Genomic DNA, 18,593 nt, shown 5'->3' with positions numbered 1-18,593 from the left:
CCAGAGACATTAGATTAGACGAACTAGGTTCCAATGTCTGACCAAAGATCTTAGAACGAAGATCTTTGTGTCTGACTATGGGAGTGTGTGGAGGGTCACCTGAAATGAACGGAATTGGGAGTCTGCTGGGTACCACCCACTGCATGTAGACCTGGGGGACCCCCCAAGGGGCCAAAGCAATGTATTTAATAGATGAGTGAGGTACCACTTACTTTCTGTTTAAAGATAGACGTGGCCAGGTCCCACACGTACAGTGACGCCCACTGACGCATCGCCCCCGCCACGTAACCTTCCCTCGCTGACGTCATCGGCTTTATTAATGGCGGCCGCGCTGCCCTAGAAGGTTCTGTCGCATCCGGCTCCGGTCGCTTCCATTTTATTACCGGTGTTTCGGTCTGGGGGGGGGGGGGGGGGGGGGGGGTGCCGGGGTAAAGCAGTGATGTCTAGCCGGTGGACCGGGGCCGAGGCCGGGAGGGAACCGAACATCGCCGCGCTGGTGCTGGCCCGCGGCGGCAGCAAGGGCATCAGCCTGAAGAACATCAAGCCGCTCGCCGGCCGCCCGCTCCTCGCATGGGTGCTCGGCGCTGCCACCGACTGCCGCCGCTTCCACAGGTGGGGTGGGGTGGGCGGGGAGGGGAGGAGAGGGAGGCCGAGAGATCATCTATAGTGTAAAGAATAGCCAGAGGGCTTGACACAAGGCGCCGGAGTAACTCAGCGGGACGGGTAGCATCTCTGGGGAGAAGGGATGGAGGAGAGGGATGGACGACCTTTCGGGTCGAGACCCTTCTTTTTAGAATAGAATAGTTTCTTTATTGTCATTGTAACATGGGCCATGTACAACGAAATTCAGACTGATGTCAGGGGAGGGGGAGCTGAGCGGAAGGGCAGGGGTGAGGAAGAGTGGCTGAGAGATCTACATTGCAAAGAATATTCGAATGGCTGTTACTGATGGGGGTGGGGGCTGGGCAGTGGAGATGAGGGAGAGAGAGCGCCAGAGAGCTTATTTATCGAGCTCGTCTATATGACAAATAATATCCAAGGCTGTTGGTGTGGGGAGGGGGATAGAATGAGGGCTGTGGGGCAGGGAGTAGTCACACCCTGCCCAACTACTGTAGTGGGCTGTGGGGGTTGGTGAGGTGAGGCTGAGAGTTCATTTTATACTCCTCTATAGGGTGATTTCACGAAAGGTCACTGGGTCATAGGTCTTCACGCACGGAGCCGCAAAATCCAACTGGGGTACAAACGTCACTTTCAGTACATGTTATTAATGCTAGAAACTGTTAAAAACGGCGAAAACGGTTAGTTTTTGCGCTATAAATAACTGTGCCAGTCGGGGTGACCGTGAGACACAGCTATCCTACTTTAGAGTTCCAAAGGTTAAGAAAAATGAAGGTAAAGAGAAGAGCGCTGAAGGGAAAATAACAGCGGAGGTTGTTGGCCGTGCAGATATACAGATAGAAAATATCGGGAATTATCGCGTTTGCTCACTGCATTTCATCAAAACTAAGGCATTATTGATGTTTTGATGAAATGCAGTGAGCAAACGCGATAATTCCCGATATTTTCTATCTTTATATCTTTCGCTGTTATTTTCCCCTCCGCTCTTTCTTCTCTTTACCTTCATTTTTTTAAATCTTTGGAACTCTAAAGTAGGATAGCTGTGTCTCACGGTCACCCCGACTGGCACAGCTATTTATAGCGCAAAAAAATAACCGTTTTCGCGGTTTTTAACAGGTTTGAAAGTACGCGTTTCTAGCATTAATAACATGTACTGGAAGTGACGTTTGTACCCCAGTTGGATTTTGCGGCTCCGTGCGTGAAGACTTATGACCCAGTGACCTTTCGTGAAATCACCCTATAACTTGTTCTGCCAGTTGCTTGGTTCCTCTGCACGTTGCTCTCAGAGACTTTTGTAACGGGTTTATGTGACCCCCCCTGGGCCTTAATATCTATTCTCTCAGCACAGTAATTTAATTTAAGTAGATTTAGAGATGGATTGTTGCCAATAGACATCAAGTGGTTTCTGTTGGTAACTGTTCTTCTCAAAGCACTTCTAGGGAAGGCGTGTTCAGATTGTTCATTGCTTTTGGCATTAGTTTGTATGCAGTATACGTTTTTGCATGTTCCAGAAGTAAACAACTTAAATATCTGAAATCGTGAAGGTATCTGTAATATTAAAACATGCTGAGAAAACTGATTTTACTTTGTTAAATAGCATATGGGTTTCAACTGACCACGATGAAATTGCGAAAGTAGCTGAAAAATATGGAGCTCAAGTACACCGTAGAAGTGCAGCAGCATCAAATGATTCATCAACTTCTTTGGATGCTATTATGGAATTCCTTGAAGTGCACAAAGGTACTGTAGTTGACAGTTACAATACCACAATGCATGTTGAAAGGAATGGCACTGCAAGTACACACCATAATCCTGGGCTGAGATGCCTTCCTGACTGTCCTTTGCAAAACTGAAGACAGACAGATGATTGGCAAGGAGCAAAAGTCTGGAAATGGGTTGTTTGCTCAAGTCCTCCCATTCTTATTACTCCCCATCCCAACCTATCTCTTGGTTCCCCTCAGCTGAACCTTGGAATATAACAATCTATAATTGTTCATATTGGATTTACCTGTCTTTAAAAGTTTTAATACTGTTGATGGCTGTGTTTGGGTATTCCACATTCTGAGCCCATTGTTTTACTGAATTTTCTGTTGAATGGCCCTAGGTTGCATATTGTGTGTGTGTGTGTTGTGTTTACAGGACTGTTGTGCTACTGCAAGAAAGTATTTAATTGTTCTATCTAAATGGCGTCAAGTTGGTACTTTCTAAATGGTGTCAAGTTGGGAAAAGGGGAAGTACAGCGGGATCTGGGGGTCCTTGTACATCAGTCTATGAAAGTAAGCATGCCGGTACAGCAGGCAGTGAAGAAAGCGAATGGCATGTTGGCCTTTATAACAAGAGGAATCGAATATAGGAGCAAAGAGGTCCTTCTGCAGTTGTACAGAGCCCTGGTGAGACCACACCTGGAGTATTGTGCCGTTTTGGTCCCTAATTTGAGGAAGGATATTCTTGCTATTGAGGGAGTGCAGCGTAGGTTTCCTAGGTTAATTCCTGGGATGGCGGGACTGTCGTATGCTGAGAGAATGGAGCGGCTGGGCTTGTACACTCTGGAGTTTAGAAGGATGAGAGGATATCTCATTGAAACATATAAGATTGTTAAGAGCTTGGACACGCTAGAGGCAGGAAACATGTTCCCGATGGTGGGAGAGTCCAGAACCAGGGGCCACAGTTTAAGAATAAGGAGTAAGCCATTTAGAACGGAAACGAGGAAACACTTTTTCTCCCAGAGAGTGGTGAGTCTGTGAAATTCTCTGCCTCAGAGGGCGGTGGAGGCAGGTTCTCTGGATGCTTTCAAGAGAGCTAGATGAGGCTCTTAAAAATAGCAGAGTCAGGGGATATGGGGAGAAGGCAGGAACGGGGTACTGATTGGGGATGATCAGCCATGATCACATTGAGTCGAAGGGCCAAATGGTCTACTCCTGCACCTATTGTCTATTGTTCTGTCATTCTGGCATATTACACTTAAAACCACTCACTTGGCATCTTTGATTCTTGAGATTTGGTTTGTCCACAAATGGAAATATCTTTTCTCGGCATGTTTCTCTTTACACTTGGGGAGGGGGTGTTAAGGGAAGAGAGTCCTGGAAATGAGTCCCTGCTTATCCGGTCGGTGCCAAATCTGCTGAAAATTACATCTGATATATCGTTATACATCATTTGATACTATATAGTTCTTGAGATGAAGACCCAAAGGTCTCTTAAAAGTAATATTTTGACTTTGTACAGTGTACAATCTGACATGCCTCTAGCAAACATGTTTAGTAAATATTAGGTAACTGAAATCCTTTGTTTTATTACCTCCTTCAGTGAAAGCATGACAATATGATGACTTTTTTACATTTTCTCCACAACACTTTACATTTTTATCTGAAACATTTCCTTGGTGTGATTTTAAATGCAGATGTGGGCCAGAAACCAACTTCCTGTAAAGAAAGGAACTGCTTCTAACTTTATAATTGCATTGTCAGTCGGCTCCCTCTTGTGACTTCTGGTCTTTATCCTGGTTAGATGCATGATTCTTACAATAGTATTGTTCACCCAAAACCTCAATGACAACCAAATCTTACAAATCTGATTGAATGGCATTTTGCAATCATCATTCCTTCTTGCTTTTTACTAAGAATAACCATTCTTGTGTTTATTTATGACAGAGATTGATGTGATTGGTAATATACAGTGCACTTCCCCCTGTCTCAAACCATCTCACTTGATCGAAGTGATACAGATGATAAAAGAAAAGGAATTCGATTCTGTGTTTTCTGTTGTTCGACGTCATCAGTTTCGGTGGATGGAGGTAGCAGAAGGTGGACCATTTGTACATTATTTTTAACTTTGGACTAAAATCTGACCCTTGGAATTTAGCAACTTTTGATCTGTTCTAATTGATTAAATGTTAGTTATTCTTGAAATAAAGCATACAGGGAAAGTGTTGAGCTTGGTATTTAAAACTGCAGATGAGTTACCTGAACATGTATTGTCTGAAGTTTAGCTGTGTGATTGAATGTTCTGACAAACTATGTAAAACCCTTGTTTCAACCGCACATCTTCCCCTGTTGCCTTTACCAGTGGCATCCACTGCCTTCCTCTCTCTAAGCTGCCTTGCAGCTCTCAGTACTAGCCCATACCTCGGTGTTCCTCAACATTTTATATATTCCCTCTGTGTCCCAGACTTGTGGAAACTATCACCAATCCCTTTCTACCTTAATTCTACCCTGTTTCAACCATCTTCTGTAAGCCCTGCAATGCCTTCACTTCTTGCTTTCCCCATCATTAGCCTCTTCTGTGTCCATTTTGCCTTCAATTTCTTGTCCTTGGCACCAACTTCCTGACTTATTCCACAACTAAATCATGCATTCCCTGCGTTTTAGAAAGTTACCTGGGAGACAGTAGTGCTGCTCAGCTGTATTTTCACATTCCCAGTGACTGGGTTTGATCTTTTACCTTCTCCTTCTGTCCCATTGTGTTCGCCCCTGGAGTTCTGGCTTCCTCCCACGTCCTAAAGATGTATAACCTTGTTTGTGGAGAGGAGGGGGTAGCCCAGCTGTTGGCAGTTGTGCAGTAGCAAACAGAAAAAGAGTTACAGCGGAAATTAGTAGACGAATGGAAACACCCTGAGAGTCACCATAGATCCGATGGGCCTAACGGCCTATGTGGTAAATTAACTATTAGAAGTACGGTGATGAGATTGTGCGGTGTTAAGATAATTTTTATAATGATTTAGTTCATCTGGTAAAGTGCATGTGATTATATATTTGGAATCTGAATCTAAATCCTTTTTTAACCAGACCACTTACTCATTCTAAGACAGGCGCATAGTCTCTTGCCCAGAATAGGTGAATTGAGGACCAGAGGACATGGGTTTAAGGTGAAGGGGGAAAGATTTAATAGGAATCTATTAAACGCAAGTAGATGGGACTAGTGTAGCTCTGATATTTTGGGCAGTGTGGGCAAGTTGGGATGAAGTGCCTGTTTCCACACTGTACAACAGACTATTTTCCTTTTGTTACATTAATTCTGTTGCTTTTACCATTAAATCACTCTGTTGATGCTGTTCTGCCACCTCACATTTTACTGTACTACTTGGCTGGACTTTGTCCTTCAGTCCATCCTCCACAATCATGAGGTTATTCAAACTTGTCCCATGTTCCAACCTGCAACAAAGCAATAAAAGTCTTGTAAACAATATTTTCCCCTGAGATTACTTGATATGGAGGAGACTGTGTATTCTGAACATCCTGCTTTAGCAAATATTTCTAACAATGTGTTCATGTAACCTATACAAAAACAAATACAAATTATTCTTTCACCTGGAACAAGTGTTGGGAGTTATAGCCAGTAGGTTTAAATTTATTGTCATGGGTACCAAGGTTTGTTTTGTATGCTATTCAAACAGATCATATATCCTATAATAAATATAATCAAATCAAACTTTGGTCGAATGGAGTAATGTAGAAAATGCTGAGTGCTGAGTAATTCTCGGCATTGTAGCGTATTAGTTTTGTAGTCAAAGTAGTGTGTCCATGGGTTGGAGGTGGATGGCAGCATCTCTGGAGAAAAGGAATAGGTGACGTTTTGGGTAGAGATCTGCTTCAGACTGAGGTAGACAAAAATGCTGGAGAAACTCAGCGGGTGATGCAGCGTCTATGGGGCGAAGGAGTAGGTGATGTTTCAGGTCGAGACCCTTCTTCAGACTCTCAAGAAGGGTCTCAACCAGAAATGTCATCTATTCGTTCACTCCATGGATGCTGCCTCATCTGCTGAGTTTCTCCGGCATTTTTGTCTACCTTTGGTTTTTCCAACATCTGCAGACTGAGAGTCGGGGGAAAGGGGAACAAAAGATATAAATGATACAAGAACAAATGAATGGAAGATACAATGGTCCATTTTTGGCTCTGGGGTAGGTGAAATTCACCAGGACAACAGTAAAAGTAGAATCCTTGCTTGAAAATTGGACTGCAGTCTGTGGCAAGAGTAGGAAGTGACACTTCCACCTCTGTGTAAGTAGTGGAGAGTTGTGGGAGGGGACCTGACTTTGGGCTGGTGCAAAGAATGTCCATGAGCCACTAACGGGTAGGTGAAGCAAGAATGCACATGGGTGCCTGCAGTATTTTTTGAAGTTTCAAACAACTGATTTAAATTAATTTTTAACTGTTAACAGGCCAGGTAACCCAACCTGTGAATTTAAATCCGTCTAAAAGACCGAGAAGACAAGATTGGCCAGGAGAGCTCTATGAAAATGGATCATTCTATTTTGCTACTGCAGCATTGATTAAGTCTGGATGTCTCCAGGTATATGGCATGTATAATCCTTTATTACTCCTACCATAATGCGAGTTGTACCCCTAACCATTGGCAATTGTTATCTGCTTGACAAGGGAATAAATTAAATTGAATTTGCAGCATCACATTGATTTCTCCTGTTAGACTGTTTAACAGTTTGAGAGCTCACTCTTAACAGCATGGTATGCCTCTGGATAAGTGCAAACCCTGGATTAACAGGGTTTTACTGAGTTTTTCTCAATGGCAATCCCAAGGATGTTGACAATGGAGAACTTGAGAGTTTGCCGATGACAGCACTGTGGTTGTGCCAGATACCGAGCAATGATGAGATTGAGTGCAGCAAGGCGATAGAGAACAGTGATACGGTGTCAGGACAGTAACCATTCCCTTAATGTTAGCAAGACGAAAGAGATGATGATTTACTTCAGGAAGTCTGGAGTATATGTCCCAATCGGCATCAATGGTGTGGAAGTTGTTGAGAACTTGGTGTTAACATGTATCCTGTCTCTTTGCCTAGGGTGGTAGAGTGGCTTACTATGAGATGGCACCAGAGTACAGTGTGGATATTGATGTCGACATTGACTGGCCCATTGCTGAACAAAGAGTAAAAAGGTAAAATTCTCTTGGTGGACTGAAGTGTTTCACCTCTAAGTATTTTGTGTCTATTGGTACCAGATTTCTGTGATGTTGGACATCAACAGAGATATTTCACTATTCTTTCAATCAGTGAATGTTTGGAATAATTTAAAAAATGACAGTTTAAGGTTTCTCCCTGCTTTAAAATATCGAAATTGGAGTATATTGAAATTGGTGTATAACTGGTTGGGGACCAGAGGAACGCCTTCACTTTTCTACCCAACGTGTATCCTAAAACTAAATTTGTTGGACAAGATTGATTTTGTGTGTGACATCTCAACCATGTGTAATTTGAATACCTTTATAATTGTCATTGTGCTTCCAAAATGCACATGTTTGCCACTCTGTAAAGGATGCAATACAATATGAATGTCTTTTTTCCAAATTGGTATAAGAGTTACTTAATTTCTAGTAACTTTGAATATTAAGCATTGTATTTGTGGATAAAGGGAAGCCAGCTAGGACGAACCACACTTTTAATTGTTTTCCGAGATTCAAACTTTCAACTTACATAGCACATTAGCAAGTGGAATGCTTGGGAAAAACTTCTCCGGATAGGATTTGAAGACGCGGAGAAGCATTTGATTGTAAATCTTGGTAGAATCGCTGAACATTTCTCTGAAATTGCTTATATAATTGGAGAAGAGGCATTGATTTGATCCACAATGTCAGATTGCTTCTCACGAAAACTTAATTTTCTCACAAACTACTTTGTCACCATTTTCTCAAGGGTGATTACAGGTGGCCAGTAATTACTGGCTAAGCCAGGAAAGTCAACATTCAGAAAAATGAACTTGAGTGAAAGTTCACCATTTGGCAGAATTGGCTGAATGGAACATTCTACAACTTCATAACTGGTCGTTCACTTTGACACTTGTATGTGCCTCAAGTACAGTAACATAAAAGAAAAGTGCTTTTGTCTTTTATATGCACAATGAACTAACATCAGTCATTCTATATGCATTCCATGAGCTCCTCCATTGTAACTAGTTTGGTTTGCCCAGTACAAATATTACATACCCCCACAAGTATCACAGTGCCCTGCGCATGTTCTCCTAATTTGCTGCCAAGCTGTTTCGTTCACGATATCTACTTTTAACATGGGGCTGTGCAAACTGGTTCTTGGAGCCACAATATCTGTTCCAAATGACTAATTAGTTATTTCCACTCTAAATTTACTCTTTGCCACCTGACCTTTTTGCACCAATGCTCATTTGTCCGTATTTAACCTTATGGACTTTAATTTGGTCTTCTCTCCTCCAGGGTTTTCTTTTTTGAATCCATCTAATTTACTTTTCCATATTTGTTGCATAATTCCCCTCGTGTTCTTTAATTCCACTCTGATATTATTCCTTTTCGCATTACCTTGGCATTTGCTCTTCTTGCACAACACTGACCATTTTAATAGCCAGAGTAGGACCTTCTGTTACCTTGGTCTGTCTGAAGTTCCAAGTGCAGTTCCTTTCTTTCCACTTGCTCTTTTTTTTTTATTGGGTTAGTTTATTATCATGTGTACCAAGATACAGTGAAAAGCTTCTTTGTTGCGTGCTGTCCAGTCTGCAGGATGACTATATGTGATTACAATCAAACCGTCTGCAGTGTACAGACACAGGATAAAAGGAATAATATTTAATGCAAGATAAATTCCAGAAAAGTAAATGTTGCTCGTCCATTGTTTTTTAAACTATTTTAGTATTTTTCATCCTTCAGTGAAGGATGTTGCTGTGATATTAGTGAAAAGGTGCTGATGTTTCAATATACCAAAAACAATGAAACACAAGAACACAAAGCTGGATTTACTCAGCGGGTCAAGCGGCATCTCTGGTGAATCTGAATAGGTTATGTTTTGGGTTGGGGCTCTTTAACTGTTTCTTTTATCTGGATAGGTATGGTTATTTTGGCAAAATGAACAAAATACGCCTTCTGGTTTGTTCCCGGGACTTGCAGATAGAACGTGAATGCAAAGATCGAAGTTACACATTGTCAGATATGCCAGAAATAAAACAAATGAAGGACAGCAGCATTCGGGTAAGTATATTTTGGTTTATTTATTACATCTACAAAATCCACCGCAATACCTCGGCAGTAATTCAGTCCCTCCTTTAGAAAGTGTTGCCGCATCTCAAATTCATCCATAGCATCTTCAAAGCTCGTAACACGAACAGCATTTGACTTGTTAGTAGGTTGTCGCCAGGTGACGTAGGTGTGGCCATAGGTGGACGTCCTAATGGACAACCTACTACCTTGTCGGTAATTTGACATCGACTAGGTGGTAGGTTGTCATAGACATTGTTGTAGGGTGGGGTCCAGTCGCTGGTTTTTCAGCGACCTGCTACGACTATAACAGTCGCCGAAAAAATCACTTAAGTGGGACAGGCCCTTAATTCTCCAGCCTTGGTAAAATCTCATGAACCCTTTTTAATGTAATCACATACTCTGCGAGATGATGATGGGTGCTCAAGATACATCACAGCTATGATCTAACCTGTGTTTTGTATAATGTTAGCATGCTGCTCTTGAATCTCATTAGCTGCTTTTATATTATATTCCTGTTTTATAAAAGTTTGCACAAATAAAGTCTCCCCCATCTCCCCTATATTATTCTTCTGAAGAAGGGTTCTGAACTGAAATGTCACCTATCCTTGTCTCCCAGAGATGCTGTCTGATCCGTTGAGTTACTCCAGCACTTTGATTCTTTTGTCAACCAGCACCTGCAGTTCTTTGTGTCTACATGCAAAAGTGATATCACCAACCCACTTGACTGAAGGCAGTGGGAATTAAAGGAAAAACACTTTAGTGATTGGAATCGCACATTGGTAGTTTGGGCAATGGTTGTTAATCCCAGCCCCAGGACCTGACCAATGGAGTTAATCAGGGCAGTGTCCCAGACTTAGCCACCTTCAGCTGCTCCATTGTGAAATTGTGATTAGAGGTGTCTCGATCGAGCAGTTTTGGATCAAGCACCTTTATTGAGTTGTTAATGAGAGCCTATAATATAGATAAAATAGTGTTGGAACAGAGGGATGGGCTACTTTTCTATATATATTTAAGGCACTGAAATGTTAATGACAGGTGAAATATCCATGTCAATTTGTGCAATGAAGGTGAAGGAGTGTGGGTAAATGGGATCGTCTTCCATTGCTGACATTGGCAACTTCCCCCTGTGTTAACTGCTGTGTGATCTACAGGTCTTTTGCCCCATTTGTCAGCTTCCAACCCTCTGCAGATTCAGGGGATCATCAGTTCTGAGGCCCAGTCAGTTTGATTGCTTTGGCTAGAATTGGGGAGCAGAGGATTAAAATGCAAGGAAATTAACCCTGTTTAAAATGTAAAATTCTGCTGACAGAAAAACAAACAGATGGACTACTATGTATATCAAGCTGCTGGTGGTTCAAAAATACAGCATAAAAATAGGCTCTTTAGTCCATGGTGACCATCAAGCAACCATCTACATTTTATTTCCCACATTTCCATTCCTTCTACCCCCTGCCCCCAAGATTTAATCACTCGCCTACCTACTGGGTGAAATGTACCTAGTTTAATAACATATCCATTTCATGTAGTTTGTTCTGTTGATTGCAGGTAAAATTAATTGGAGGCTCTGATAAACAATGGGACAAAGAGCCAAAGAAAGAAACTGTGGAGAAATTGATGAAGGATATGAGCATCAGTTGGGAGAATGTGGCTTACTTTGGTGAGTGTTTCCATCATAAAACTTGCACAACTGTTGCATGGATTAATCTGTTATTAAACATTAAAAAAATAGGAGCAAGAGCTGCCCACTAGTCTCCTTGAGACTTCTCTGCCTTTCAACGCAATCATAGCTGATGCTCTGTCTCAGCCATATTCTTGTTCTTTCCCTGTATCCCTTTGATGCCTTTTGTCGGGAAATCTTTCTTCCTTTGTAAATGTCTTCTGTGGCAGGGAATTCCACAGCTTCAGCCTGGGTGAAGAATTTCTGCTCTATGCTCCTTGCCCAGGTTTTTTAGTCTGTTACCTCCCACTCCTGTATCACTCATCTCGGGAGCAAAAGCATTCTTGTTGTAGCTCTAGCTCTGTCAGAATTTTATAGGTTTTATTGGGCTTTTCGCACAAATCCCCAGATGTGGTCTCACCAATGCGCTGTTTAGTTCAAGAAAAACATTCTTGCTCCTCTGCTCAAAATCAATTGCAGTGAAGGCCAACCTGTCATTTGTTTGTTAACTGCTTGGTGCACCAGCCCATTTGCTTTCAATTAATGGTGTCAACAAGAGCACCTTGGTCCACCCCTTTTCCCAGTCTCTCAGCATTAACTAACACGTCACTTTTCTGTTTTTCCTACCAAATACACTGCCCTCATTAGTTTACACCTAGCAATTTTAACCAGTTGCATCATCCAAAAAAAAAATCCAGTTGGTTTGACGTACATGGTAAAACTGCCTAAGTTGTGAGCCTTGGCCAATTGGAAAAGGTGGAGCAATATTACATGCCCCATCTAAGCTAGTCCCATTTACCCATATTTGGTCTATATCCCTCTAAACATTTTCTATCCAAGTACCTGGCCACATGTTTTTCAAATGCTACCTCTTCAACCACTTCCTATGGCAGCTCGTTCACCATATCCATCACTCTTTGGGTGAAAAAGTTGCCCCTCTGGTCCCTATTAAATCTTTATGTCCTTGGGTTCTTGATTTCCCCATACACTGTGTAAAAGACTCTCCCTATCTATTCCCTCATGATTTTATACATTATTCTGGAAAGTCATCCTTCAGCTCCTCTAGCTCCAAGGAATAACAACCTAGCCTGCCTGCCCAACCACCCATCAGGCCCTGGAGACTTGACAACATCCTTGTAAAGTATATCCTGTCAATTCCCATCGTGATTTTTTATGCTATTGGTGGTTTCAAGAAGCTCCTCAGGTTCTTTACACCGAGGGGTAATGAAGTTGAACAATCTGCCGCAGGTATTGGGTGAAGTGAATGGCACAGCTGGCTGTATTTAAGGGGAGGCTGATAAAGGATATGTGAGTGGCGATCCAATGTAGATGAGGAAAGGTGGGGGAGGGCTTGAGTGGAGCACAGATATCAGCATGGACTGGGTGGGCCGAATGGCCAATGTCTGTAAGCTGGTTCAATGCAGATGCGCCCTGGCACCCTGCAAGTGGGATAAAAGTGGACTTGTGCCAGTGAAACTTCAGTAGGCATTCCTTCCTCCACCTCTCAGAGAAATTGTATGTAATGGGGATGAGGTGTCTGTTGGCGGAATTCTCCCACTTGAGAATCATAGTTAGGAACAGGCACTGTGGTGCAGCAGTAGAGTTGCTGCCTTACAGCGCCAGAGACCTGGGTTCAATCCTGACTACAGGTGTTATCTGTATGCAGTTTGTACATCCCATGATCGCGCGAGTTTTCTCCGAGTACTCCTGTTTCCTCTCACACCAAAGACGTACAGGTTTGTAGGATAATTGGCTTTGGTAAAGATTGTAAATTGTCCCTGGTGTGTTAGATAGTGTTGGTGTTTGGTGATCACTGGTCAGCGCAGACCAGGTGGGCCGAAGGACCTGTTTCCACACTATCTATAAAGTAAACTAAAGAGGAAACAATGCTCTGGCACAAAGGAGACGATGGGGTTAAATTGTTCCGTTCGGGCATCAATAGTCGTTCATACAAGCATGCCAACATTGAAACATCTTTTTGTCTCCCACAAAAGGAAATGATGAGTCTGATCTGGAGTGCCTGAAGAAGGCTTATGTTGGAGGTGCCTCGGGTGACACAGCCTCTCGTGTTTGCGATGCAGCAGACTACATCTGCACCAGCAGAGGTCGAATCGGTAACGTGGAAGAGTTTGTTGACTACGTGACCCTGCTGACGGAAAAATACAGAGCTGAGAACCCAGGAGACGACAATGCGTCTGAAGGCATGAACAATAAGAAGCATACGCATGAAAACACAAGCCCATCCAATGTTGCCTGTATAACAGTCAAATAAATCAAATCGTGAACAAGCTGAGAGAAGAGAGCAAGGAATGGGTTACCAATGGAAAATAGCATTGTGTACAATCCATTGCCTGACATGGTGAACACTCAGCAAAAAAGCCTGATTGCTAATTTCATAGTGGAGTACTAAATCTAGCGATTTCTGACGAATCTAATTTAAATTATATTTTATGTTGTAAGTGTATGTCCTGTTCCCATTTCTCTTTCCTTCCCCGCTCACTGATTACGCCCAAATTTTCATTGGGGAAGTTAGATATTTAGAATTGTGAAAATCCAGGACCCTCAGATAGTGCTGTTAACCATTTGGTGGGTTGGGGTCAGTCTGAGACAGTCTGAGCTCTAGAACAGAAAGTAGCTGCTGAACCCAAGGGAGAATAGAGTTGTGTACAGTGGGAGGGTCTGTTTACCATTTTAATGGCGTTAAATGGGCCAATGTAAAGTAGACCTCGCACACACTGGGTGTAGTTGGAATTGCTGTTTTGCAGTATCTGGTTTCAGCCCTGATCTTGGGTGCTGCCTGTTTGCAGTTTAGATCTTCTCTGTGACCGTGAAGGATTCCCCTGGGTGCTCCAGTTTTCTCCCACAACAAAGATGTGCTGAAACAAAATGGAACTGCAGATGCTGATTTATACCAAAGATGGGCATCCCTGAAGAAAATTGATAGATGGCTGTGTTGGGACCTTTCTTCAGCTTGATTGTAGGGAGGGGTGTAGAACTGGAAGTAGGAGAAGAGCATGACAAATCGGGGCTGGCAACAGATGACCTCTGGCAAAGTGGTTCCTTGATGGGCCAAATCTTGGCTAGGGACAGTGAGGTCCCAAGAGGGATACATCATTGTGAACATCGTGCCAATATGAAAGTGAAATGAGGTGCTGTTCCTCCAACTTGTGTGTGGCATCACTCTGGCAATGGAGGGAGGCCCAGGACAAAGATCAGTATGGAGAAGGGGAGTTAATGATTAGCAACCAGGAGATCCCAATGTCCTTGACAGACCGAGAGTAAATGTTCAGCAAGACAGTCGCAGAGTGTATGCTTGGTTTTGTACCGGAACCCACAGACCTACTGGAACACCAGATGCAGTACAGCCCCATCGAAATAATCAGTCCAAGATCCCAACCAAAAATGTCACTTATCCATCATCTCGGTAAATGCTGCTTGACCCACTGAATGGGGAGATTAATAAGTAACAAAATATAAAGAGGGTATAAGATGTATCTGGGAGTTAGCATCGACATAATGGGTTGGATGGGCTCCCTGTTGTAACGAGTTCAATCAGTTATTGTGCTACAGACGTGTGAAGCTGCCCTATGTTTAAAACCATTCTGAAGTATACTAAAATTCAAACATATATGGTAGGTTTTACATTTTTAAATATTACAATACATGCTTCTACACTACAAGCCTAAATTACATTATTTTAATTGGTCCAAGAGTGGTAGAATCTAGTGGTGGATGGGCATATGGGAGAAATTAAAGTAGCTGCTTGATGTTTGGCATAGACTTGATGGTCTGAAGGACTTGTTTCTGAGCTCTGGCATGTTAATAAAAATATGTCCTGAGTGCTCTTCATCAACTCTGCTTTTTCTTTGATTTATGCAATCTCTTGTGTGGGAATTATTGGTGAGTAACTATTAGACATGCACATTGTATGCACCGAATGACTGCTGTACAGTGATGACTCAATACTGGGGCAATAGAAACATAGCAAATAGGTGTAGGAGGAGGCCATTCGGCCCTTCGAGCCAGCAACACCATTCATTGTGATCATGGCTGATTGTCCCCTATCAATAACCTGTGCCTGCCTTCTCCCCATATCCCTTGACTCCACTAGCCCCCTAGAGCTCTATCTAACTCTCTTAAATCCATCCAGTGATTTGGCCTCCACTGCCCTCTGTGGCAGGGAATTCCATAAATTCACAACTCTCGGGGTGAAAACGTTTTTCCTCAGTCTTAAATTACCTCCCCTTTATTCTAAGACTGTGGCCCCCTGGTTCTGGCCTCGCCCAACATTGGGAACATTTTTCCTGCATCTAGCTTGTGCAGTCCTTTTATATGTTATATTTCTATAAGATCTCCCCTCATCCTTCTAAATGTCTGGTGAACGTTTGAAATGAAGTGCAAATAGAATGTGTAGGAAAGAACTGCAGATGCTGAATTGCCCCGACGATAGACACAATGCTGGAGTAACTGCACAACAGGCAGCATCTCTGGATGGAAGGAATGGGTGATGTTTCGAGACCCTTCTATCCAGAGATCCTGCCTGTCCCGCTGAGTTACTCCAGCATTTTGTGTCTATCTTCGGTGCAAATAGAATTTGTTTCAAATACTTGAATTCCCACATTCTGCTCCCTTCCTTTACTCCATTGCTCTCCCCTTCCCAATATTTATAATGAATAGTAACTCTGGATCCCCGCTCCACCCTGTCAAAATTTCCGCAGCTCTGTCACAGTACAGATGATATGTTGGTTCATTTAGCAATTATGTCCTCTATTGGTCATGCCTATCTAAAACTGCGACATTCAGTTGCTATTTCCCTATCCAGCTCTCCTGCATCTCTTGAACCACTTTGAATTGACTCCTACCTGTTTCCAGTTTATCCAGCACACCTCTGTTAGTTCATGCTTTTCTTAGTCCATATTGAGCCTTATATTCCATATGCTGATAACTTTTCTCTCAAATGACCATTCCTTATGGAATGGGCCATACAGCCCTTATGTACAGTGCCCTTCATAATGTTTGGGACAAAGACCCATCATTTATTTATTTGCTTCTGTACTCCACAATTTGAGATTTGCAATAGAAAACATCATATAGTTAAAGTGCACATTGTCAGAATTTAATAAAGAGCATTTTTATACATTTTGGTTTTGCCATGTAGAAATGACATCCCTGTAATTATACATAGTCCCCCATTTCAGGGCACCATGATGTTTGGAACACAGCAATGTCATGTAAATGAAAGTAGTCATGTTTAGTATTTTGTTGCATTTCCTTTGGATGCAACGACTGCTTGAAGTCTGCGATTCATGGACATCACAAGTTGCTGAATATCTTCTCCGGTGGCCAGTATTGCAGCCATCTTTAGCTTATGCTTGTTTTAGGCACTAGTCCCATTCTGTTTTCTCTTCAGCAAATAAAAGGCATGCTCAATTGGGTTCAGATCAGGTGATTGACTTGGCCTCTCAAGAATTGACCATTTTTTAGCTTTGAAAAACTCCTTTGTTGCTTTAGCAGTATGTTTGGGATAATTGTCTTGCTGTAGAATGAACCGCCAGCCAATGAGTTTTGAGGCATTTGTTTGAATTTGAGCAGATAGGATGTGTCTATACACTTCAGAATTCATTATGCTACTACCATCAGCAGTTGTATCATTAATGAAGATGTGTGAGCCAGTACCATCAGCAGCTATACATGCCCAGACTATAACCCCCCCTCACCACCGTGTTTCACAGATGAGGTGGTATGCTTTGGATCTTGGGCAGTTCCTTCTCTCCTCCATACTTTTCTCTTGCCAACGCTCTGATATGTTAATCTAGAATAAAATAGAATATGTTTATTGTCATTGCACAAAACTGAGCAACGAAATTCCATTTGCTTCTCCGTTAAAAGAAATACAACACGACACCAATGCACATATGTACAGTTAATAGTAGAATATAAATACATTTTTAAAAGAGATTAAAAGAATTTAGCGATATTCCTCAAAGTTACTTCTTGCTTCCCAGTGTTCACTATTGGAGTTAAGCTCTTTTATCGCACAATGGCAGAAACTATTTTTTAGTCTACCAGTGCGAGCCTGCAGAGACCTGAATCGCCTCCCGGAGGGTAGCAGAGTAAAAAGGTGGTTGGCAGGGTGGGATGTGTCTTTGATATTTATGTCCCTGCGCAAGCATTGGGCCTTGTATATGTCATCCAAGGAGGGCAGGTTAGCGTTTGTAATGCGCTGCGCAGTTTTTATAATTCCCTGCAGCGCCCTCCTCTCAGCCACAGTACAGCTGGTAAACCACACCAGGATTCCATAGGTGAGGATACTTTCCACGGCGCATCGATAGATGGACAGCAGCAGCGGCTGTGAGACGTTAGCTCTCCGTAGAGACCTTAGGAAATACAGCCACTGATGAGACCTCTTCACGAGAGTGACGGTGTTCATTTGCCATTTGAGGTCCTGGGAGATGTTTATTCCCAGGAACTTAAAGTCGTTGACTCTCCACCATGTCTCCTTTGATGTATAAGGGAGCAGGTTCCTCTCTCCTCTTCCTCCTGAAGTCAATGACAAGTTCTTTTGTCTTTGATGGGTTTAGTACCAGGTCTCTGTCTCATCTGTCCACAAGAACTTTCTCCAGAACTGTGATTGCTCTTTTAAGTACTTCTTGACAAACTAACTTAGCTATCCTATTTTTTGCAGTTAACCAGGTTTGCATCCTGCAGTGTAGCTTCTGTATTTCTGTTCATGAAGTCTTCTGCGGACAGTGGTCATTGATAAATCCACACCTGAAGAGTGTTTCTGATCTGTCGGACAGGTGTTTGAGGGGTTTTCGTTATTATAGAGAGAATTCTTCTGTTATCAGCTGTGGAGGTCTTCCTTGGCCCTTTGCAATTAGTCAGCTCATCAGTGCTCTTTCTTCTTAATGATGCACCAAACAGTTGATTTTGGTAAGCCTAACATTTGGCTTATGTTTCACATGTTGATAAACAGCAATAAAAGTTTCTGAAGGTGATGGAAAGACTAGGTGCTGAGAGCTCTCTTATACCTGCATTAAGGAGGCAATAAAACACACCTGAGCTATTACAAACGCCTGTGAGGCCATGTGTCCCAAACATGGTGCCCTGAAATGTGGGGAGGGGGAAGAGAACTATGTTTAAACACGGCTGTAATTTCTATATGGTGAAACCAAAATGTATAAAAATTGTCTTTATTAAAATCTGACAATGTGCACTTTAACCACGTGTGATTTTTTTTTTTTTTTTTTTTTTCTTTCTTTTTTTTCTTATCATAAATCTCAAATTGTGGAGTACAATTTGTGGCAAATAAATAAATGGCGGGTCTTTGTCCCAAACATTATGGAGGGCACTGTACACTGATTTG

The 18,593-nt window shown here is 42.4% G+C and overlaps 1 protein-coding gene across 1 annotated transcript; it reads left to right on the top strand.

Annotated features, from left to right (window-relative positions):
* The first annotated feature begins 334 nt into the window (after positions 1-334).
* On the top strand, positions 335-15,079 carry cmasa (cytidine monophosphate N-acetylneuraminic acid synthetase a). The gene is made up of 8 exons (XM_055652853.1): positions 335-612; positions 2,216-2,358; positions 4,269-4,421; positions 6,776-6,906; positions 7,415-7,509; positions 9,420-9,561; positions 11,116-11,227; positions 13,222-15,079. Exons 1-8 carry the CDS (start codon positions 440-442, stop codon positions 13,497-13,499), a joined length of 1,227 nt encoding a protein of 408 aa, XP_055508828.1. The 5' UTR covers positions 335-439; the 3' UTR covers positions 13,500-15,079.
* Positions 15,080-18,593: the final 3,514 nt, after the last annotated feature.

The sequence above is a fragment of the Leucoraja erinacea genome, chromosome 22 (genome assembly GCF_028641065.1).
Source record: "Leucoraja erinacea ecotype New England chromosome 22, Leri_hhj_1, whole genome shotgun sequence".
Taxonomy (NCBI): domain Eukaryota; kingdom Metazoa; phylum Chordata; class Chondrichthyes; order Rajiformes; family Rajidae; genus Leucoraja; species Leucoraja erinaceus.
Note: the sequence above shows the minus strand (reverse complement) of the source record. Positions and strands in the feature narration are given on the sequence as shown.

Bases quoted from the DNA above. Each gene is read 5' to 3' on its own strand.
- cmasa (XM_055652853.1), top strand. From the start codon at position 440: ATGTCTAGCCGGTGGACCGGGGCCGAGGCCGGGAGGGAACCGAACATC. The intron at 2,359-4,268 runs GTACTGTAGTTG...TATTTATGACAG, and splicing joins ATTCCTTGAAGTGCACAAAG to AGATTGATGTGATTGGTAAT. The intron at 9,562-11,115 runs GTAAGTATATTT...TGTTGATTGCAG, and splicing joins TGAAGGACAGCAGCATTCGG to GTAAAATTAATTGGAGGCTC.